The sequence below is a fragment of the Neophocaena asiaeorientalis genome, unplaced genomic scaffold, assembly GCF_003031525.2.
Source record: "Neophocaena asiaeorientalis asiaeorientalis breed wild unplaced genomic scaffold, Neophocaena_asiaeorientalis_V1.1 scaffold527, whole genome shotgun sequence".
NCBI classification, from domain to species: Eukaryota; Metazoa; Chordata; class Mammalia; order Artiodactyla; family Phocoenidae; genus Neophocaena; species Neophocaena asiaeorientalis.
In genome coordinates, this window is record NW_020173712.1 from 700,510 (window position 1) to 724,468 (window position 23,959).

At 45.6% G+C, this 23,959-nt stretch overlaps 1 protein-coding gene across 1 annotated transcript in view; it reads right to left on the reverse strand.

Annotated features, from left to right (window-relative positions):
• Nucleotides 1–23,959, reverse strand: part of ATP10B (ATPase phospholipid transporting 10B (putative)) — a 118,290-nt gene that overhangs the window by 49,042 nt on the left and 45,289 nt on the right. The window contains exons 5-9 of the mRNA XM_024750608.1: nt 22,174–22,280; nt 17,939–18,070; nt 14,290–14,417; nt 12,143–12,395; nt 10,845–11,080 (exon numbers count right to left, since the gene is read on the reverse strand). Coding sequence (XP_024606376.1) covers nt 10,845–11,080; nt 12,143–12,395; nt 14,290–14,417; nt 17,939–18,070; nt 22,174–22,280 — 856 coding nt within the window. The remainder of the gene's footprint in view (nt 1–10,844; nt 11,081–12,142; nt 12,396–14,289; nt 14,418–17,938; nt 18,071–22,173; nt 22,281–23,959) is intronic.

Below are 23,959 nucleotides of genomic sequence, written 5' to 3' on the forward strand. Positions count from 1 at the left end.
AACTCCAAAGATTGCTTTGTTTGAAGCCGAAGTTCAATAAACACTAGCTCTTCATAGATATGACAAAAGCCATTCCGCAAAAAGCCATTTCGATCAATGTTCAGAGTTCACAGGTTAATTAAAGTTTAGAAGAGAGTCAATGATTGGAAACGATGGACTGACGAATCTTGACTGATTCGTGCAGAGTGAAGACCGAGGGCCAACAAGCTAGCAAGTTTTACAAACAAGAACCCAAGCTGAGATGAAAAACAGCTTGTGGGGAAAGAGTCCTCAGACTGTGTCTTCTCTGACTACCAAGTGCAGTGACTCCAGAAGTCAGATTCTCACCTCCCTGGGACTGCTGGCACAGGCGAGAGCCACAGGGGAGGAAACCCAGACTGACGTGGAGGTGCTGGATGGCTGGAGGGATGAGAGTCGGCTTTTCCAACAGCACAGCTTGATCGGGGAAGTGGACTGCGGGTGGAGCTCACACTGTAAAGAGTTCTGACCTTCATTTGGAGGGCTTTCCCAGAGCCAACGCCTACACTTCCAACTTGTTGATACCATCTTAAGAGGACAGTGTCCAGAGAAAAGCCTTTTCATTAAAAGGAAGAGTGCGAGTAAAACCGCATCCAGTCTGCATTCCCTTTCCTTGCCCTGTAATAAGTAATGGTGGGCCGTCCATACCATACAGTGACCCTATTTTCAGAAAGCTTAGGAAGGAGCAGGAACCATCCGTCCTCCCTGCCTCTGAGTACAGCTGACAGTGATGGAGCTAATCCTTCCTTTCCAACAATGTCAGTTATGTGATCTCACTGGGTTCTCACAGTCCCAAGTTGAGATGAAACTAGCCCCAACTTAACTGAAACCCAGAGAGATGTCTGACTTGACCAGTGTCACCCAAGGAGTCATTGTAAAGCCAGAATTGATGTCAGACCCCTTGACTGTGAACCTAGGGTCTTCCTTTCTGTGGTCATGGTAAAGTTGCTATGTTCCCTTATGAATGCTCCCGTGCGTACTCCTCTAACCAGATTCCAGGGTCCATCCAGTTTACCAACATCACTCACGGAACTCTGAGGCAATTTCTTTCTTTTTTTCTTTTTTTTTTTTTTTTTTTAACCGGGGCACGAATCCGTGTCCCCTGCATCGGCAGGCGGACTCTCAACCACTGAGCCACCAGGGAAGCCCTGAGCCAATTTCTGATAATAGTAACGACAGTTCCATTTCATGGAGTGTTTCTTATGTTCTGGGTACATCCATCATCTCCCTGCATCCCCACAGCACACTATCTGTTGAGTACTATTATTCTCCCAGTTACCTCTGCACTTCAAATGAGGAAACTGCTGCTCAGGGAGATTAGGTGTCTGGCCCAAGGTCTCACAGCAAGTTGATTCAAGACAGTCCGACTCTAGAATTCATGCTCTTTAACCTCCACGCCAGGCAAGATCTCCCATGAGAAGGAAGTGGCCTTTGATACTTGCTGACAGTTGGCATCTTTAGTGTCTGGGATCCCAAATACAACTGACGGGCTTATATATCTAATCCTTAGGGCTCAGCAGGGAGTCCATGAGATTATAAAGGGGATTATGGGGATCTTTTTCAGAAAGTAGATTTCATTTTTTTTTTGGCAGGGGTACATGAATGGGATGCTTTTAACCCTTACCAAAGATACCCAGACTTGGGAACAAGCTTGGAGGTCATCAAGGCCAAATCCCCTATCTTCCTGATGCTAAAACTGAGTGCCAGGGAGGAGGGTAGTGAACCCCCCAAGATTGCACATTGAATCAGAGTCAGAACTAGGACAGTTTTCACACCACCTGACTCCGGCCTCTGACAGCACACCGCTTTGCTCCAAGCTATGCATTAGGTATTTCCAAACGGTGACACAGTTAAAATGATTTAACGATTATGTATTGCATGTGCATTACTCTCTAGTCTCTAAGTGCCATGAGGGCAGAGACTGTGATGTGTCCCTGGTGCTTGGCAGCCTGTAGGCACTCACTCGAACCTTTGTTGCCCGACTCCTATCTAGGACACCATGCTACCTCACCGCTGATTAACCCATGGGGGCTGTTTGTTAAAACTCTTATTTAGCATATTCCTACCCAATCGTATAGCAGTGCACTAAAAAAAAAAAGTTCTGCAAAGGGCCTGCTTCTCTCTGGCATTGGCAGCAGGCCCAGCCTGCAGGTGTCAGCGGCAGATGTCAGGGAAGCTTTATCCGGGCACTCAGACTTGCTTCTGCAGGGCAGGCTTCTTCGTGGTTCCCTTCTTCCACAGCCCATTGGTTTGCTGTCCGGTTCATTAACATTTAGGAACTTGGCATGTAGGACGCTTTTAGAGAAAGCAGTGCCCCCAACCCACTCTGGGCCCTTTGCCTAGTCTGTTTCTCTGAAGGAAAAGAAATATACATTTGTGGAGCTACCAGTTGCTCAGATTAGAGCTTTGTGGCAGCTGGGCACCCAACTGGTTGGATTTCTTTCTATTGCAGAACACCCGAAGCTCAGATAAACCCTCTTTGGGGAAGGTGATCTCTGACCTCACACCACATCCTCAAGGATCCTCCTATTATCATCAGATTATATCTATTGACAACGTATAGCAAAGTCAGGGGCTTTGGTACATCATGTAATCATTATAACAGCATCAAAATAGCTACTATCCTTCTCCCATTTTATTTATGAGGCAAATGAGGCTCACTGAAGATAAGTAACTTGTCTAAAGTTCCAAAATCAATTAAAAAGCTGGCTCTTGAATCCAGTTCTGCTGATGCCAAAACCCAAACCCTTAAACACGATGCCAGCACTTCCCAAACTCTAACATATACACAAGTCAGCTGCGTGTCTTATTTAAATGCATATACTGATGCAGCAGTTCTGGACTGGGGTCTGAGCATCTGCATTTCTACAGGCTCCCAAGTGGTGCTCCTGCTGGGGGTCCGAGGACAAGAGTTTGAGTAGCAAGGCTCTAGGCTATAGGGCTGCCCTATAGATATAGCCCACTTCCTCTCTGACTGGGGAGTGTTCTGCATTGGAGGCTGGGAGAAGAAGGCCAAGCTCCATTCCATTACACTCCTCTCAGTTTTAGTGACGGCTCACTCATGGTCACATTGGTGACTATCACTAATTGGGTGCAGCCATGGGAACCCACAGAGCCAGCGGTGGAAATGAACAGGAACCCTGGTGCATAGGCCTGGAAGCAAACTCTGTGGCTTGGTTCCTCCCATGTCTCTATCTCCTCGTTCGCCTCTCTCCGACCTGTGCCTCTTATTCCAGCCATTCCTTGGAACCCCAAGTCTCCATTTGCTTGTGCAGAATGTCTCCCCTAAAACAACCTGCACTCTCCCCACTAGATGGTCTCTTCTCTTTGGTTAACCTTTAAAATTTTGTCTCAAATTCAGCTCTGATGCTAACCCTTCCAGGAAGCCCCCTGATGCCTAGTTTGATGTAGGTGCACCTCTTCTGGGCTCCTATAGCACCTCTGCACCCATACACCCCAGCACTGAGAGCAGTGCCCTGTAGGCACTGGGGTTCTTGCCCCTTCACTGGGCTGTAAGTGCCTGAAATCAGGAACAATGCCCCATTAGACTTTACATCCCCAGTGTCTAGAACAGTACTTGCTATATTATTTAATATTTGTTGACCGACCGACAATAAATGAAAGGCTATTCTAAAGAAATGTAGACACTGAGAATACAAAGACTTGGAAGAAGGGGAGGAGGCAGACCCTTCTATTTGCTTTGGTGAGTGTCTGAACTCGTACAACCACTTGAAAAGTATCAATCAAAATTTAAAAAATGCACACAATCTCAATTTAGCAGTTATGCTCTAAGAATACCATAGAAAAACTTACATACATGTATAAACATGTGATGGCTCGACCATCCAACAAATTCTAACAGCCATTAAAAATGGGACGAAGTGGCTCTCCATTGAATATCTGTCAATTTGTCTACATATATGAAATATTCCCCAAGATTCATTAGGTTAAGAAAAAGTCCAAAGTCCAAAACAGTGTGTATGCTATGCTTCTGTTTGTGGGAAAGGATGTGTTTATGTGTACACCCCACTTGCCTGCTTCTATATAGATACAGCACCTCTGGCAAAGACACAGGAATATACAAATAATGGTTGTCTCTGAGGTGGTGGGGAATAGAGGAGGGAGGGAGGCTTACTCTCTTCATTTGCCCTTTGGTTCCTTTTGAATACTTAGCCACGTGGTTGTATTGCTATTGTCGAAACAAACTTGCCCAGTTGCTGGGGAGCTGAAGGCTGAAGTATTATTTAGGGCAGTCATGTTTTTGCCCTTGATGAGGTTGTGGCCTTGATGATATTGAGTTTGGTTCAAGAATGGGGAGAGCTCAATATTAGTAAATATTTGCTTAAATAGAAGCATATGGATTATTAAGGTAAGCTTTTCCCTAATGGGACAGAAGCCCCAAGGAAAAAAACTCAGTGGCCTAGCAAGAAGAGAGTCTCCCACAGCATCCGTTCATGATAAAAACCCTTACCAAAGTGGGTATAGCGGGATCATATCTCAGCATAATAAAATCTATTTATGACAAACCCACAGCCAACATAATACTCAACAGAGAAAGCCTTCCTGATAAAATCTGGAATGAGACAAGGAGGTCCACTCTCACCACTTCTATTCAACATAGTATTGGGAGTCCTAGCCACAGCAATTAGACAAGAAAAATAAAAGCTATCCAATCTGGAAGGGAAGAGGTAAAACTGTCATTATATGCAGATGACATGATGTTATACATAGAAAACCCTAAAGACTCCACACAAAAACTACTAAAACTGATAAATGATTTCAGCAAGGTAGCAGGATATAAGTTTAACATATAGAAACCTGTTGCATTTCTTTACACTAACAATGAAATATCAGAAACAGAAAGTAACAAAAACAATTCCTTTTAAAATTGCATCAAAAAAGCCCAAAACCAAAACCAAACTTAGGAATAAACCTGACCAAGGAGCAGAAAGACTTATCTGCTGAGAGCTATTAAACAATGATAAAGGAAACTGAAGATGATACAAAGAAATGGAAAGATATTCCATGTTCTTGGATTTGAAGAATTAACATTGTTAAAATGGCCATACTACTCAAAACAATCTATAAATTTAATGTGATCCCTATCAATTTACCCAGGACATTTTTCAAAGAACTAGAACAAAGAATCCTAAAAGTTTTTTGGAGCCACAAAAGACCCAGAATTGCCAAAGCAATTCTGGGGAAAACCAGCAAAACTGGAGGCATAACCCTCCCAGACATCAGACAATACTACAAAGCTACTGTAATCAAAACAACATGATATTGGCACAATAACAGACATATGGATCAGTGGAACAGTAGAGTGAGCCCAGAAATAAACTCACACACCTATGGCCAATTAATCTTTGATAAAGGAGGCAAGAATATACAATGGAGAAAAGACAGTCTCTTCAGCAAGTGGTGTTGGGAAAGCTGTAAATGTAAATGTAAATCAATGAAGTTAGAACACACCCTCAAACCATACACAAAAAATAAACTCAAAATGCCTTAAAGACTTAAATATAAGACATGACACCATAAAATTCCTAGAAGAGAATATAGGCAAAACATTCTCTGACATAAATCGTACCAATGTTTTCTTAAGTCAGTCTCCCAAGGCAAAAGAAATAAAAGCAAAAATAAGCAAATGGGACCTAATCAAACTTATAAGCTTTTGCACAGCAAAGGAAACCATAAACAAAATGAAAAGACAACCTACGGAATGGGAGAGAATATTCGCAAATGATGTGACCAACAGGAGCTTAATTTCCAAAATATACAAAAACTCATACAACTCAACAACAAAAAAACAAACAACCCAATCTAAAAATGGGCAGAAGACCTAGAGACATTTCTCCAAAGAAGACATACAGATGGCCAATAGGCACATGAAAAGATGCTCGACATTGCTACTTATTAGAAAAATGCAAATCACAACTATAACGAGGTATCACCTCACACTGGTCAGAATGGCCATCATCAAAAGTCTACAAATAACAAATGCTGGAGAGGGTGTGGAGAAAAGGGAACCCTCTTATACTGTTGGTGGGAATATAAATTGGTGCAACCACTATGGAAAACAGTGTTGAGGCTCCCTAAAAATAGAGTTGCCATATGATCCAGCAATCTCACTCCTGGGCATATATCCGGAGAAAACTCTAATTCAAAAAGATATATTCAGGGGCTTTCCTGGCGGCGCAGTGGTTGAGAGTCCGCCTGCTGATGCGGGGCACACGGGTTCATGCCCTGGTCCGGGAGGATCCCACATGCCGCGGAGCGGCTGGGCCCGTGAGCCATGGCCTCTGAGCCTGCGCGTCCGGAGCCTGTGCTCCACAACGGGAGAGGCCCGCATACCGCAAAAAAAAAAAAACAACAAAAAGATATATTCAGCCCAGTGTTCACAGCAGCACTATTTACAATAGCCAAGACATGGAAGTCACCGAAATGCCCATCGACAGATGAATGGATAAAGAAGGGGTGTGTGTGGGTGTGTGTGTGTGTGTGTCTAAGTCAGCCATTAAAAGGAATGAAATAATGCCATTTGCAGCAACATGGATCAACCTTGTGATTTTCATACTAAGTGACGTAAGTCTGACAGAGAAAGATAAATACCACATGGTATCACTTATATGTGGATCTAAAATGTGATACAAATGAACTTACTTATGAAACAGAAACAGACTCATGGACATGGAAGACAAACTTATGGTTACCAAAGGGACAGGGGGTGGGTAGGGATAAGTTAGGAGTTTGGGATTAGCAGATAGAAACTACTATATGTAAAACAGATAAACAACAAGGTCCTACTGTACAGCACAGGGAACTGTATTCAATATCCTGTAATTAGCCATAATGGAAAAGAATATGAAAAAGAATATGTCTCTATCTATCTATCTATCTGAATCACTTTGCTGTACACCACAAACTAATACAATATTGTAAATCAACTATAGTTCAATTAAAAAAAAAAAAGTAAAAAAGAAGGAAGTATCCCAGATCTTGTAAGACCCAGTTCTGTGAAAAGGGTCACCACAGCTGTGTGCCCCCATTTGGGACCCTGGGAGCTAAGGGAAGCAAAGCTGAGACAGGCTTCATCCATTTCTTGCCCTGTGTGGTCACATGACTTACTAAAAGATTTTGCGCGCTTGACTTGCTAAATCAGGACTCTTGCCTAACCTTGCCGTGGGAGTTTGTGCGCGTGGGCTGTCCCTGTCAACCCGGAGCAGACTATAAGTATGGCACAAATATCTTCCCAAGGATGAAAGGAAGACCAAGTTTCAAGAAAGGAGGCAGAGAAGACCAAGTTTCAAGAAAGGAGGCAGAGGGCCAAAGACACCGCCTTTACTTCCCTCTATTGCATTCTTTCTAGACAGGTGGGAGGGGTCGTGCCCACAGAAGGGAGAGGTGGTGGGGTTTGGAGCCTAAACGGCCCTGATGCAAACTTTATGATTAGGAAAACAGTCTTTGGTCTGATGACTCAAAAACATTTTTCCAAGTGGCATGTCTAAACCAAGACTCTCTACTCCAATCTTACAGACCAGGGGGGAAAAGGCATTTCACTTTCCCTCCGGCAGGACTATTAAATGCTGGCTCAGAACTCACCACTTTCCTAAGAATATTACCCCACCCTAAAGCCACAGATTTTAGGGCAGCCAATTAGACAACAATAACAGTTGCTTCCTTGATCTCTGTAGTGAAAGAAAAAAGCCAGCTTTTGTTGTAGTGGTTGTTATTGTTGATTTTTGGTTCAGAGCAATGGGCTTCTTTGGAATGGGGTTGGGTGCTCCGCCATGACCTGGCATCCCTGGGGCTTCAGAGGCAAGTTCTGGCTGAGTTTACAAAGGAAAGGTAAAGCACTGGTTTTGCCAAGACATTACCCAACGAGGCTGGTTGCCAGACAGGCGGGTGCAAGAGGAGGCAACACAGAAAGCCTGCCAGGCGGGGGTGAGTGGGAGCCAGGAGCCAGGGCATCCCCCTGGGGCTGCCATGGACGTTCTCCCTGGACTCACTCAAGGGTCTGCCACTCAGACACAGAGAGTTTACAGGTTAGTGTCAGAGGCCTTTAAGGCAACATACATCACCCCCTTTAGCGAATGCCTCCCAGGCTGCACAAGGCGCCCGTCTGACCCAAATGAAGACCATTTTCCAGTGGGGTGATGGTATGCTTAGAGCGTTTCTCAATCTTGGTTGCTCACTGGAGTCATCAGAAATAAAAACATGAATGCTCAGGCCCCACCCTAGACCGAATATTCCAGAATCTCAGGGGAGAGAGCTTGGCATTGTGTTTTATGAAAACTCCCATTTCCCCTCCCTGTCATCAGTGATGTGAACATTTGTCCAAGGCAGACAGCTTTCCTTTAGAAAAGTCATTTAAAACTTCTATTAGTTATCCACCTGTCTAGAACACATGAGCTTTAAGAATTAAGTCCTCAAAATCAACTCAAGAGGCATAACAGTAATCCCTTTTCAAGATGAGAACATCGAGGCTTCCAGCTCAGTGAGTTGACCAAAGTCACGGAGCTAATACACAGTGGAGCAAAGATGAGAACCTGGGACATTTGCCCCAAATGTGCTTAATTCATAGCTGGCAGCGACCTTGCTGGTCGGCTCGAGCATCATGGCATTTGACTTTTAGGACAGCCAGTCAGAGTTGCAAGCAACGCATTTTCAGGTGATGAAACAGGAAAAGAGAGAGGTTTAACATGTTGCCTAAGGCCAGCCAGCAAGCCTCAGCAGAGTTGAAACCAGAGCCTATGTTTCCTGACCCTTGACCCAGTGCCCTCCCTAACACATAGCCAGGATGCTGACCCCACTGACCCCAGATTTTCAGCCTGACTTGTAGAACAGCATGGTTAGCAGCTCATAAAGAGAACACATCACCATCCTGTCTTGCTCAGGCAACAAGAGTTGGGTCTTACTCTATGTGTCCATTTCCTTATTGTTCCTAAATGCATTTAGTTAGACCTGGACTTGGAATGTGCCAGCCAGGGCAGAACAATGACATCCAGGATCTGGAGGCAGCTCATAAGTTAACGTGTCCCTTTCACTGACCATCAGCTAAGGGCCCCGAATAAAAGTTATACTGACTGACTCAGGGCTGCAATTTTTCTGGGCTGCTGAGATTTGTCCGGCTGGGCAATGAATCTGTGTATCCCAAATGAGATGTACACAGGAAAGCTTCCTTTTTTCCCCCGTGCCCTGGGGGAGACATTCTCAGACACACGGGATGCCCATGGTATCTAGAACTGGAAGATGCCAAAAGACACCGGTAGTGCAAGACTTACTACCTGTGCCCAATGAGAATTCACTGAATTCATTGTCCAAATATTTAGGTAAAGAACCGAGGGGAAGGGCATTCCATTCAGAAGGGACAGAATTAAATTAAAGAAGGAAAGACTTGACAATATATGCATGTCCTGTTGTTACTTCATTTGGGAAAATCAAAAAGAAAAATAAAACCTAAAATCTTCTCAAAGGATCATTCTTCTTGTAGGTTTATAAGCATTATATGTCTTAACACACTGTTATTGTTTTCTCCTTGCTACTATTGCATTTCTGTGCATGATAATAACATAAGAGAGTTAAATTTGTACTTACTTAAAGTTAGATAAACAACAACCCAGAACATACAGTCTCACAGCGTTTCTTGTCACAGTCAGAAAACAGAGTCCTGGATAATGAATACTAGGTAGCAATGTGGAACAGGCTCTTGATATCATGTCAGATGAAAAAAACCCAGCAGCTATAATTTATGTGTACTATGACTGCAAAAATGTTAAAATATGTGGTTCGTGTGTGTGCACGTGTGTGTGTGTGTATTAGTGGGGGAAATAAAAGACTGGAAGGAGATTCACCAAAATGATCATTTTGAAAGTCTAATGTTCTAATAATGGGATAATAGCACTTTCAGTCCCTCTGTATGTGTGTCTTGTTCAAGATACCTGGGGCTCCCTGAGGCCTTTTCTGTAAGTGCAGAAGACTCTGGATGATGTGTTCCCCAGAGGAAGAGCCTGGTGCAGAGGAAAGTGGGATGAGACAGGAGTCAGAGGCCCTGGTTCTGGCCTTGACTTTTTGGGCATGCTGTTGTCATCTTGGGGAAGGAACTCAGTTTCTTCACCTGCTGCCTGGACGTCTAGTGGTAACTATCCCAATGGATCAAATGTGAGGGGCCAGATGCAGAAAGCCCCAAAGTTGCAAAGTCGAACATCCTAGGGGCCTGGCAGTTAGCCTAAGGGAGTGATGTGGGCGGAGTAAATTTGACAGAGATGTTCTTTGCATCATAACAATTTAAGACTCTTTATCACAATAAATACATTCTCCCATTTTTCCTGAAACCTAAGCCTTACGGGCTCATCTTCTGTTTTTCCACTTTATAGAAACGTGGACGTGTCAGATATTTCTTTTTCATCTTAACTGTATTTTGGAAAAAATGCATAATGAACCTGCTGCTGGGCCTCAGCTCAGGGATGAGGATACAGAGAGAGGGGGTGAGGGACAGTGATGGACTGAGGACGGCACGCCCAGGCTGAGCACCGACTTCTTCATTCAAACCACTTATTGCCACAGGGAAATGCCGGCTTAGTGGGGACACTTTTTTCAATTCCATTTAGAAATCTCCCAATTTCTAAACATTGAACATTTGAAATTAACAAGAATCCTACCCTGCCGCAAAAAACCCGTGTAGGTTACATACAAGACCAAGAGCTGCCATTCTGAGAGCTCTTCAGGGTTTATACACCCTTTTCTCTTTCATATCCCAGAGCCCTCCCCCTTCTCTCCCCGAGACAGGCCACCAGCAATTCAAAGAGGAAAAGGCAGGGACTTACTATGGAGCTGCTGAAGGCCACAGGGGGCTGTGAGATTTCACAGCGCCCCCCGGATCTTTGTCGCCAGTGGCCCTGGATGCGTGCCCGGGCACTCTGGCTCCTCAGAGGCTGGGACCCTCCTTGGCCCCTTATTGTTGCTGGTCCCTGGTCCCTTCGGGCTGGGAAGGACAAGCACCGGTATTGGGTCCACTCTTCACTGTCTGAGTCCAGCTCCTCTGGGGTCTCTAGTCGCTTAGCTGCAGGAAAGGAACCCCGTTATTGTGCCAGTCACACCTTGGCCAGATCATGGTTGGGGAGATGCCAGACTTTGGGGGTGGAGCTAAGAGTAGGCAGCTGGCTACCCCAGCTGGTGAAAGAGGGGTGCAACTAAGTTGCACAGGTTCAAATCCTGGCTCTCCTACCTCCTAGCTATGTGACTTTGCGCTTCGCATAACCCATGCCTCTCTTTCCTTAATTAGGGGTTATAAAAAAGTACCTAACTCACAGGGTTGTTTTGAAGACTTAACGATATAATGATATAAAAGTGATTAGCATACTCTAAGGACTGGTAGTGGTAGCTGTATTATTATTAAGAGATCAGAAGCTCCATGTAAATGGTTACCACTGTGGCAAAGGGGATTGGACCGCCTTTAACATCCCCTCTTTTCTCTTTCTCCATCCCTCCCACTCAAAAGAATGAATGCTGCTCTTGTGAGTTTCTTCTCCTAGTTAGGAAGTGTGTGTGTGTGTGTTGTCGGGGGAGGGAGCTGATGGAATCAGTCAGCTCTGTCGGCCACCTTCAGTCTGTGCAAGATGACAGTCCAGGCATTTTATAGCCACATCCCCTAAGGCAAAGCTTTGTGTCAGTGAAAATCTAAGAGATCAGTTAGTATGGAGGGCGTTTCCTGCACGTATCGCATCTCACCATGTGCCTACACCTGGGCCTGTCCTGTCAGGCAAGGGGACGTGAGAAATTCTTAAACTTTGGCTACATGACTGGCACATAAGTTGGACATTTCCCCAGTGCATTCCTGACAGATAAAAATCCTGTGTGTAAATGGCACCAGACAAAGATCAACCGACTGGAGGGCTACCACACAGGAGATCACTGATAGCCTTTGTGAACAAATGGGAGTTTACAAGTGATAAGAACAGCATTGATCTTTGACAAAGAAGCCACAGGGATGCAGGAAGCTACTTCCCACAGAGCCACCCAGCCTCTGCTGGGAGCCAGGATAACGGTTTTTATCATCATTCTCTCAGGAGAGCAGGGGCAATTCCTTTAGAAGAGGGGTGGGAGCCCCTGGAAGCCCTCGTACCATTTTCTTGGTGAGAGTACTCGTGGCCCATGATGGTACAACGCCTGAACACCATCTTGTTCTCGGTCAGCGTCCCCGTCTTGTCAGAGAAGATGTACTGGATCTGGCCCAAGTCCTCAGTGATGTTGAGGGCTCGACACTGAATGGACAAATGGGTCTCTTCATCATACAGGTCAAGGTCATTGTGCAGGAAGAAGACTTGCCCGAGCTTCACCAGCTCGATGGACACGTACAGGGAGATTGGGATCAGTATCTGTGGGGAGATCAATTCCCATCGTATCAGAAAATGGGCCGGTCCCCCATCTCAGAACCTTCGCTGGGTGATGGGAGTAGCAAAGGGATTTCATGGAAAGCTCAGGTCAGCTCACATGATGGACTTTCTCTGTGAAGTTAAAGATTAATGACCTCATGCCTCCCTTGGCATTCTTAGGGTCATCTGAAAAAGAGATACACCTTCTTCAACCAGAGATATCCAGTACGGGGTAGGCACTCACCATTGCTTGTTTAATGACTGAGCCAGAAGGAGGTAAGGAGCTCTAGCTACCTCAGTCCAGAGTCTCCTGATGCCCCGCGGATCTCTATGCCACCAAAGACTGCTGCCCACTTTGACGGGTATTCAGACTCATTTTCTTCTGAAGGATAGTTAACTTACAATGCTGTGTTGGGTTCAGGTACGCAGCAAAGTGATTTAGTTTTATGTATATAACATACATATATATATTCTCTTGCACTGTCGTTTCTTACAAGGTTTTGAATATGCTACACAGTAGATTCTTGTTGTTTATCTGTTTTATATATAGTAGTGTGTGTGTCAGCTAATCCCAAACTGCTAATTTATCTCTCTCCCCCCCTTTTCCCTTTGGTGACCTATGAGTCCTATTCACACTCATTGTTGATCACTGCCCACCGATCCAATACCTAGTACCTATCAGGTGCTTTATGTGCCACGTGCCGTTCTAGGTCGTGCAGATGGCAGTGAGCAGAACAAAACCTCACATTCTAGTAAACAAACAAAGCAGTAGATACTGGGTAGCGGTAAGTCTCATGAAAAAGAGTAAAGAAAAGTGAAAAGGGTGAAGGCTGAGAGGGAGTGGGTCATAAGCCATGACCTTTGCGCGGAGACCCGAAGAAATGAGGGTGTGAGCGTGAGGTGATCTGTGGGAGGAGGAGGGTTCCGGGCAGCGCATGGGTGGCTGGGTGCTTGCAGGGCGGGCGTGAGAGTCAGCAGGCCTGTGTCTGAGTGTGCAGGAAACAGCTCGGAGACGTGGTCCAGGAGGGAGTCGGGGTCCAGATCACCTAGGACCTTGGTGGTTGCTGTCAGAACTTCAGTTTTCACGTTGAGTGGATGTGAAACCACCAGAGGGTTCAGTGCAGAGGACAGCACGACCCGACTCGCATCTTAAAAGGATTACTGTGCTCAATGAATGAACGAACTAATGAATGAAAAAGGATCATCAGTAAGAGGACAGTGAAACACCCTCAAATACTGAAGGGACTCAAACATAGATGGGGTTTTGTTAAAACAAAACTACAAGTTGCCTTATCTTTTCATAGACTGTGATTACTTATAGAGCCTGAGGATTTTTTTAATCTGTCTCTTTATACTTCACTGCAGGTGTTTACCTATAGTCGTTGCCTTTCTTACCTCTCTCGTAGGTGCTCTATGTTTTTGTTTTTTTCCTCCTATATAGCGCCAGTTCTCTTTTTCCATCTCAAACTTTCAAATGAGAAAACACTAACCTGTGGTTTCTTTCTCTCAGTGCTTGGGGTCTGAAAGTTCTCTGTAGTTCTCTGTGCTGCGTTATCTTTTGTTGTTCCCAGGTCACTAGGGTTTACCTGTTTAGATCTGGCAGAGGGACAGGCACACGTGGATCACTGCTATAATCTTACTTTTAAATGGAAAATGCTGATAAATATCTTCCTCTGCTATTATCTGAGGCCAAGGTCCCCTCCACAAGGGAGGGCTGGTCCTGGCATAATCCCAGTTGTGAATACTTTCAAAGACCCATAAGAAAGCGATAAACATTTCCCCATCTCAGTCCAGTTAGTTCTTTCACGGGGCCAGTGCGGATTTTTCTTTAGTTTGCGAAGTTGGACAGATATTGGCCACGGGTCTTCTGAGTCCCAAGTTACAGACGGCCTCCTACCTGGAGCAGAATGATCATGGTGAGGAACGTGTAGAAGCCTCCAAGGGCAAGGGGAAGGAAGTTGCCCTCGGCATCCGGCACATCAAAGGGAGGGTGTTCTGCAAAGGTTCCATTCCAGAGGCTGTGACCTAAGAGGAGGCAAAGCCAGGCATGAGGCAAAATCTCCCATTAATCCTAAATGGGTCAATTACATCAGCCCTTCCCTGACCTATTGCCAGAAATGAGTGCGCTTTGGAGGAACCCATCCTTATTCTATATAACATAGGGGTGTGTGTGTGTGTGTGTGTGTGTGTGTGTGTATTCAGTTAGCTCTAAAGTGGTCCTTCATATATACTACATTTCAATCTCTTGATAGGCATTAAGTCTGTCCTCCCAGAGGAGACTAGCATGGGGATTACTTACATTTTGTTGAAGTCCTGTTATTCAGGGGTTGGAAAGCGAGAAAGGGGCATGAGTTTTTTTTTTTTCAGTTGTGTGGTAGAAAGTACATGGCTGGGAAGTCTTCACAGACCTGTATCCTAGTCCCTCTTTCACTCCCATGCACATACCCATCCACCCATCCATCCATCCAATCAATCATCCAATTACCCATCCACCCATCCACCTGTCCATGCATCCATACATGCATCCATCTATCCATCCGTCTGTCCGTCCATCTATATCTCTGTTCACTCACTCCTCCCTGCCTCCTTCCTTTCCCTCCCTTTATCCAAAAATTTTAAATTCAAGAAGGAGTCGGTCCTACTTCTTGTCTTTGAGGAGTTCTCTACCAAGTCAGGGAGTCCGATGTAAAGATACAAATCCCACCTAGCATGAGGGGTGCTATACCAGATCCTGGAACACTACGAGAGCCCATAGTGACAGCACCAGATGCAGACCGAACCCTCTGTTTCCTTAACTGTAAATGGGGATAACAATACCCATCAAGTGAGGATTGATAAGTGCACCTCGCACCGAGCTCTCTGAATCTCAGCATCCTCACCTGTCAATTAGTAATAATACCTTCTCCATGGGGTTGTTGTGAGAACAGGATAACCTAATGTGTATGATGCTCTTGGCCCCAGGGCAGGGACTATAGAGAATAAAAGGCATAGGGGTTCCTACCCTGACCCTAAGATACTTCTTTGCACCGGAGGTTGGGTCACATACCATCAGATACAGCAGAAGAAAGGAGACTTACAGACGTGAGGTTAAGGGCCAAATGTAAGGCACAGAGTAAGGGTTACTACAGACCGTGAAAGAAGTCAGAGCAGGCTGCATGGAGGAGGAGGCCTGGAGGGGTTCTGAAGCCCAGGTGGGTACTGGGTGATCAGAAAAGCCTGGGGAGGACATTCTGGGCAAATAAAAAAGAAACGCCATCTTCACACAATTAAAGCAGACATGTGATACATGACCCTGAATGGTGCTCATTCGAGAGCTCTCACCTCCCGCGGGAGCTGTGTTTGATACGGTGCCAGCAGCGGCCTGTGTTATTCTCAGGCAGAATAGAATCCTGCCCCTCCCAATTACTTTCTCCACGTATTTATTATCTTGGGCAATCTACCAAGCTGCTTCTGGTTGGCCTGTACCTCATCTAACTCTGTGATCTTTTAATCATTCACTTCCTTTGCCTGGAGACACAGTGAGATGATCTCCAATGTCCTTTCCAGGTCTGACGTTCCCTGAAAAACCTGTCCCGGAGCAGAGCTGACAGTTCTCCAGAATTTCCGGGGACACAGGGATGGCCCACAAAACGAACAGTTGGTTTTCTGGTTTGCCTGCTTCCGTCCCATGCGGGTGCTGCCCTTCCAGCCACGAGCCCCTCACATGGAGTGCCATTAGACACATCTGGGAAGCATATTCATTCAAAACTCCAGGTCACGCACAAGATTGAATCCCACTGTCTTCACTGTGGTGACATAGAAAATCTCTGTGGGCCTAGGAAGATCTTAAACTTTGGACACTGTCTTTCTTTTAATCTTTTTTCATTTTGTCCGCACCTCATGTCTTGCAGGATCTCAGTTCCCCTGCCAGGGATTGAACCCGGGCCACAGCAGTTACAGCACTGAATCCTAACCTCTAGGCCACCAGGGGACTCCCTGGACACTGTCTTTTAAAAACAGTGATGGGTGCGATTTCTGACAAAAGTAAAGCGCAAACGCTATAGCTGCTCGCTGGCGTGGGGTTGGCAGGGGGTTCTGGACTCAGCATACGAGTTAATTTTGATCCTCCCTGCTTCTTTCTGGGGTCTCCTTTAGGGTCCTGAGAACCATCCTTAGTGTTAAGCCACGGAGGGGGAGAGTGGATAAGAGTGAGGGCCCCTCTTCCCCTACCCTCCGAGGATCTACTGAAATGGCTCCGATCACTCGTGTCTACACCTCCCACAGCTGTCTACACCTGGCCGTCGTAGAACCTGGCCACGGCCCATTTCTAATCAGGTCTCCATCCTTGGCCTTGCTCTTGGCACACCAAATGGCCAAACACTCCTCTGCATAACATGGCTCTCCTTCCTGCCGCTGTGCTTTGCTTGTGCTGCCCCTGGGGCAAAGTGACCTCTCTCTTTCCTTTCACAGCTGCCTGCCCCATCCTGTTCCTGGCCCCCCCGCCCCTCCTCTGGTGAACACCTGCTGCATCTGGGAATCAGCTCCAGCGAGACTTTCTTCCTTGATGCTCCCATAATCCCGGTCGTGGGCTGAATAATGGCCCCCTAAGGTGTCCACGCCCTCATCCCTGGGCCCTGTGAATGTGCTACCTTAGATGGCAAAAGGGACTTTGCATATGTGATTTACTTAAGGATCTTGAGATAGGAAAGAGGAGCCTGGATTATCCAGGTGGGCCCAATGATGGAACTACAAGTGCCCTTATAAAAGGGAGGCAGAGGGCCACACTCCCACAGACAAGGAGAAGGAAGTGTGAGTGGAAATTGGAGTAATGCGCTTTGAAGATGAAAGAAGATGCTTCAAAGGGAGAAACACAGGCAGCCAGTAGAAACTGAGCAAGACAAGGGACCGATTCTCCCCCTGGAACCTGCAGCCCTGAGGACACCTTGGTCTCAATCCAGTGAAACCGACTTTGGACTTCTGAACTCCACAGCTATAACAGAATCAACTAGCATTGTTTTAAACCACTTAATTTGTGTTGACTTTTGACAGTGGCACTAGGAAACGAGCACAGTACCTGGTACCGCCCTCACTGAGTGGGACAGATGGTGTTACTGATTCTGTTCTCAGGTTGGACTTCCTCCTACTAGACTATCAGGACCTTCCTGCTGACTGATTCATCTCGTTACCTGTGATTGATTCATCTCGTTACCTGTGATTGATTCATCTCGGTCCTGTGATTGATTCATCTCGTTACCTGTGATTGATTCATCTCGGTCCTGTGATTGATTCATCTCGTTACCCTTTCATGACAAGGGGGTGCCTGGGTTCAGGAAGTATTTCTGGGACAGATACGTGATAGACGCTCTTGCTAAGATTTAGAGTGCGTACTACTTTCAGGAGAATGTCGTCTGCATTTGTACTTAATTGGCACCCTGTTAAAATACGGAGTAGGCTTTCTTTGAGGCTTTTCTTTCTTTAGATGAGGAAACCGAGGCTCCGAGTTGCAGCAACTCGCCCAGAGAAACAGAAGATGATTGTGGGGTTGTCCTTTCCAGAACATTCCATACCTACAGCCCCAGTGAGGCACATGAGGAAGAGGATCCCGATGCAGAAGAAGATGTCTGTGTTCATGCGCCGCTCGATCTTGCTGCGTTTGTACCGCGGGCCGCTGTTGTTCAGCATGGCTTTTGTCTCATGGCCTTTGAGAGAAAATGAGATCGTCAGTCCTTGGCCCCTGTTTGACTCTGGCTCTTCTCCCATGAGATTTCGATACAAGAGAAGTTTCATTCTCTAACCTGAATCTGTCCTGCTGCAGGGAGGTTCTGGGAACGGCCGGAGAGACCTCACACAACTTGTCAGCAGGTTTTTACTGAACATCCCCTACCTGCCAGACACTGGTGGGCATGGACAGAGCCACTGTGCACGGGCTGTGCCCTGCACAACTCGAGAGGTAGCCCTCATTTTGTAGCTGTCATAGATTTGTAAGCCCATTATTTGTAGCAAATGACAGTAAGCTGTCTTGAGGAAGGGCCATCTTTTTCTAATTTGCACAGAGGTGCTGTTATGGGCTCAGTGATGGGATACAGTGGGGAGACAGATGATTCACAATCTGGTGGAAATATACAGGGAAACAAGTAAATAAGGTAATTACAGTTAGCCATAAGTCCCATGAAGTAAACAATAAATAAGGGGCTAATAAATAAGAGATGGTGTTACAGAGTGTGGTCAGGGAAGGCTTCTCAGAGGAGGTGACATTTGAGGGAGACCTGAAGGGAGAGAGAAGAGTTGCGAGAAGAGGGCTTTAGCCTGGGGAACAGTATGTGCCAAGGCCCTGTGGCAGGACTGTACTTGAGGCCAGTAATTATCGTGCTTGCTTCCTTGCCTAAGGTGTTGTCATGCTCGTGCAAGAGTGGTAGCGGCTAAAGGTCTCCACCCCAGCATTAACTCTGGGCAGCTACTCTCCTACCCTGGAGTTCTGCATAAAGTTCTGTTTAAAGAAAAGACAGTAAAATTTAAAAACTACTGAGCTCATTCAGGCACCAACCCCCCCCCCCCTTTTTTTTTTTGCAATTAGAGAAATTCAGGACCAAAACGTAGAAGGGACCTGCTCCAAACGAAAGAATAAATTGACACCAGAGCCACATGGAGAACCCAGGATTCTGACTCCCAGTCTATTTCTCCTTCCAGTAACTCCTGGAACCCAAACCACCCAGCTAAGAGTTGAGAGTCAAACTGAGCCTTTGTCTTTAGAACAGAGCCTCCCCTTTGGGGCTGCCAAATTGTATTTACCACGCTGTACCCCTCAGCAGTCAAAATTAAAAGAGACCCGTCACATATTTTCTGTGCAAAATTAGAGAAAACCAATACATCAGCTCCAGCAGTGTGTGGTTTAATGCTACTTAGCTGGTGGCCTTGTGGATTTAAAGCAGCAACAAAACTGTAGGCGTGAGCACGCTAGGCTTATTAAATTAGACTCAAGTTGCTGCAGCTGTGCAGGGGCTGACACAGCTGTGGTTCCTGCGTGCCCCAGGCTCACCCCGTAAAAGGGGTCCTCGGACCACCCCCTTCACCCACCTGCTTCCTCACTTCCTAAGATCCCCCTGTTCTTTTGGCAAAATTTGGGCTCAAGGGGGAGGCAGTATGGTGTAGTGGATAGAATGTGGGCTCTAGTGTCCGACAGAGCTTGGCTCTGCGGGTACCTGACCTTGGGTTATAGGGAATTAATCTCAGGAGACATGTGACCTTGGGGGAATCCTTTTGTAACTCAACCCCTCATCTGCGAAATGAGATATAATCGTTGTGTGTTTTGGGGTGGGGGAGTGAACTGATATACACAAAGTACCTAAATTAGTTTCCGGTACACAGTAGGGGCTCAATAAATGTTCGCTGTGAGGAGCGCATACCTCCACACTGAATCTCTTCCTTCTGGAAAGCTCACTTGTCCATTTTCTGGCCTTTGACTCCGAGGTGCTCCCACTTTGTCCATCTGTATTACCAAGGCAGAGAAGGTAGCTCTAGGCCAGTCATTCTCCCCAGGGGACACCTGGCCAAGTCATGAGAAATTTTTGGTTGTCACCTTTGAGGAGGTGGCGCTAGTGACATCTAGTGAGCAGAAGCCAGGGATGCTGCTAAACACCCTATGGGATGGCCCCCACCACAAAGAACAATCTGGAACAAATGTCAGTGGTGCTGAGGTTGAGAACGCCTGGTCTAGACAGTAACACTAAACACAAGTTGCACCATTTTTGCTCACATTTCTTGAGGCCCTAATGTGTGCCAGGCATTGTGAACCTTATAACCCTAGGAGGCAGGGGTTATCAGTGCTCCTTGTGGTGAAGACTGAGCCAGCTTCTCAGGAACTTGCAGCCAGGCAGCGATTCAGCCCCAGGCGGCCTGAGTTCCCAGTCACGGTTAACTCTCCCTCCATCTGCCTCCCCACACACCACTCCCATCACCCACTCCGACCTTTGTTTCTGATTAGGCAGAGAGCAAATCCACGTCTATGCAGGTTTTTTGGTGCGGTAGGGACTGTGGAAGCGTTCTTGTCTACTAGGTCTACCAGATGGCACTGAACTCCATTGCCAAAGACCCTTGAAAGCAGTGACCTGTGCTGACAAATATAACATCCCTCCCCCAAATTGGGGAAAGCCAGCTAGACTGTGACACAACTTTTTAAAAAACGTATTTTTGGTTTTTTAAAATTTAATTTGATTATTTTTTATACTGCAGGTTCTTATTACTTATCTATTTTATACATATTAGTGTATATATGTCAATCCCAATCTCCCAATTCATCCCACCACCACCGCCCCCCCTCACTTCCCCCCTTTGGTGTGCATACATTTGTTCTCTGCATCTGTGTCTCTATTTCTGCCTTGCAAACTGGTTCATCTGTACCATTTTTCTAGATTCCACATATATGCGTTAATATATTTGTTTTTCTCTTTTTGACTTACTTCACTGTGTATGACAGTCTCTAGGTCCATCCATGTCTCTACAAATGACCCAATTTTGTTCCTTTTTATGGCCGAGTAATATTCCATTGTGTATATGTACCACATCTTCTTTATCCATTCATCTGTCAATGGACATTTAGGTTGTTTCCATGACCTGGCTATTGTAAATAGTGCTACAATGAACACTGGGGTGCACACGTCTTTCTGAATTACGGTTTTCTCGGGGCATGTGTCCAGTAGTGGGATTTCTGGGTCATATGGTAATTCTATTTTTAGTTTTTTCAGGAACCTCCATACTGTTCTCCATAGTGGCTGTATCAATTTACATTCCCACCAGCAGTGCAAGAGGGTTCCCTTTTCGCCACACCTTCTCCAGCATTTGTTAAAAAACCTATTTTTCTTTCACAGTCCCCCAAAGGGAATCTTAGGGTGGATTGATGTTTTAGTGCTTTTCTGTGTCTAACAAAAGTGGGTGTCTACTCAGACCAAGACAAATCAAATCAAACAAAATAACAAGCAAATGCAATACTACGAGGTGTCCCAGTGAGTGGAAGATCCAGGGAAACGTATTCTGGAGACTTCCAGGGAAGGTAGACACTCCAGAGGGACTGTGTTTCCTCTACAGAAGAAGTCTGCAGTTGTTCACGTAACAATAGACACATACTGAGTACCCACGGAGTGCCAGGTGCTAGGTACTGGGGATACAGCAGTCCCAAGACCTCCCTCCAATACTTCAGGTACCATTGTGAGAAGTGCTGCTGTTACCTTTTTTCAATGGGAAGCAAAATCAAAGTGCAAAGGAGATAGACCACCATATATGGAGCCACAAAATGAATAAAGGTAATAATAAAAACAATAACTAAAACCCATCGTGCCCTCACTTGCTACACACAGTTCTGGGTTCCTTCCATGCGCTGGGTCACTGGACCCTCACGGGGGGGCCTATGGGGCAGATAGAAATATTCTTCCTGTTGTGTAGCTGAGGCCACTGAGGCACACAAGGTGAAGTTGCTAAGTTTGGTGATGTTATTCCTCAGGCTCAAGGAGATACTCTTCATCCCACCTGTGGTTAGTGTCAGGAAAGTGTTAGGGACACATGAGCGTGGGTCCCCCTCCCTGTCTTGTCTGGATAGGTGACAGTAACTTGGAACTGAATTATGTCTCTGTGGACCAAGCGAGCTGCTCTGATTCCAGCCTCAGTTTGCTTAGCTGAGAAATGGGAAGTCACATGACTCTGCTCCTTAGAACTGATGTGAGTTCCCACTGACTGCAGATAAATTTGGAGGAGGTTTTGGAGGAGAGAGGATAAAGGACAGGGACATAGGAAGCTGTCCGGGGACAGTTACCCGCGTAGATGACAATGCCAACAGCCACTTTGGTGTTTCTGATGGTGCAGCCTTGAAGCAGAAGACTCTCACTGCCAAAGCCGGTTCTGCTCCGATCGAGATGTTCCCTGGGGATGAGGAAAGACAGGGAGCTGTTTGGTGGCCTCTCCACGCTGTCACCGGTGAGTGTCATAGAATTAGAGGGGCGAGTAACAAGATCACTCTTCTCTCTCTTCCTCAGAAGAGTGATATTAACTCAGAATCTAATCCCCGTGTTCAAGTGCAACTCTTCATTGCTCCTGGGATGTCTAGTGGGGGCTGGACCACTAGAAGGGAATTACCCATCCCTAAGGACGTAATCATTTAGTCACCTAAAAGGCAGAACTCTGCTGAGGAAGCCTTAAAATAAACAGACCTCACAGGAGGTGGACCAGCGACCCGGTGCAACATCCTGCAAGGCAGCTTCTCAAAAACGAGGTGCATGGAGTGTCTCCCTTTCTCTAGCCTCCGGAAGCACTGCAATTTTCCAACTCACTCTAGAAACTTCTGAGTCAGTCCACATTAGTGATTACTCAGCGTCTGGCCCTCATTCTATCCTGATGCCCTCCACTTGGGTTTTTCAGGAAATTTACAACTTTCCCTCAACATTGGGGAGAACAGAAAAGTAATAATCTGAGCCCTTAGGGATTTTTCTCCTTCTAACTCTTTAATGCTTCATTTCTCTAGGTCTATACGTGTTTTCCATGTATTCATTAATGGTCATGACAATCTTATAAGATAGGTCATGTTTCCTACTCATTTTATAGATAGGGAAACTGAGGCAAGTTCATAGAGCTAGTATGTGGCAGAAAGGGGATTCAAAGCCAGGGAGTCTGGCTCCAGAGTGCTATACTGCCACTCAATACTCCTCTTAATAATAATTCTTTGTTTGTAAACTACATTTATTTACATTATCTTATTTGTGTCTTCACAGCTCTGGGAAGTTAGTACGGTGATCATCCTCACTCATAAGAAAGATGAAACTCAGAGAGGGTGAGAGATTTTTCCAAGGCCACTCACCTAGTACATGGAATATCCTAGGACTTGGGAACCCAGGCCCCAGACACCAACCCTCATGTGGTTTTCACTACACCAGGGTTCCCAAGGTAGCACCCCGTTAATTGACATTGAATCGGAGTCATTCCCATTTGCAGTTCTTTGAAATCTAACGAGGAAATGTCTTAGTATTTCGTTAACTTTTTTCTAGCCCTTATTTATCTAACTTTTCAACACAGAGGAGGCTTTGGCAAGTAATAGTCTGTAGTTAGAATGAAATAATAACTGATTTGATTTCATTTTATTAATTTTACTGTTATGAAGTTTATATATGGAAAGCAATACTGCCATAAATCTATGGCAATCTACATATGGCAGTGATGCTGGATGCCCACAGTGCCAGTAACATACATTTTCCTTTGGAAATAAAGAAAGCCAATTAAAAAGTTGGAAAGTAGAGGTGTTTTATGAATGCAATACAAATCATAAAGGTGGTCCAAGAATGGCTGAATTTTATGACCTACCTCTCTTTATCAAGGAGGGAGTTGGCTATGGATAGTATATTGGGATAGAAACTTGAATGATTCAGTGTGAGTAGCTAGTGGTTTAAAGAGCGTTTTTTTATGATTCTCGGAGGTGATAACATATGACAGCATCTTTTTCTCCCGGTCATAATGTTCCTTTTTCAATGGATGGTAGAAAGAGATTAGCCATCTCATAGCTCTTCTATTTAGTGCTCTGTTTACAGGGATTTTTTTTTTTTTTTTTTTTT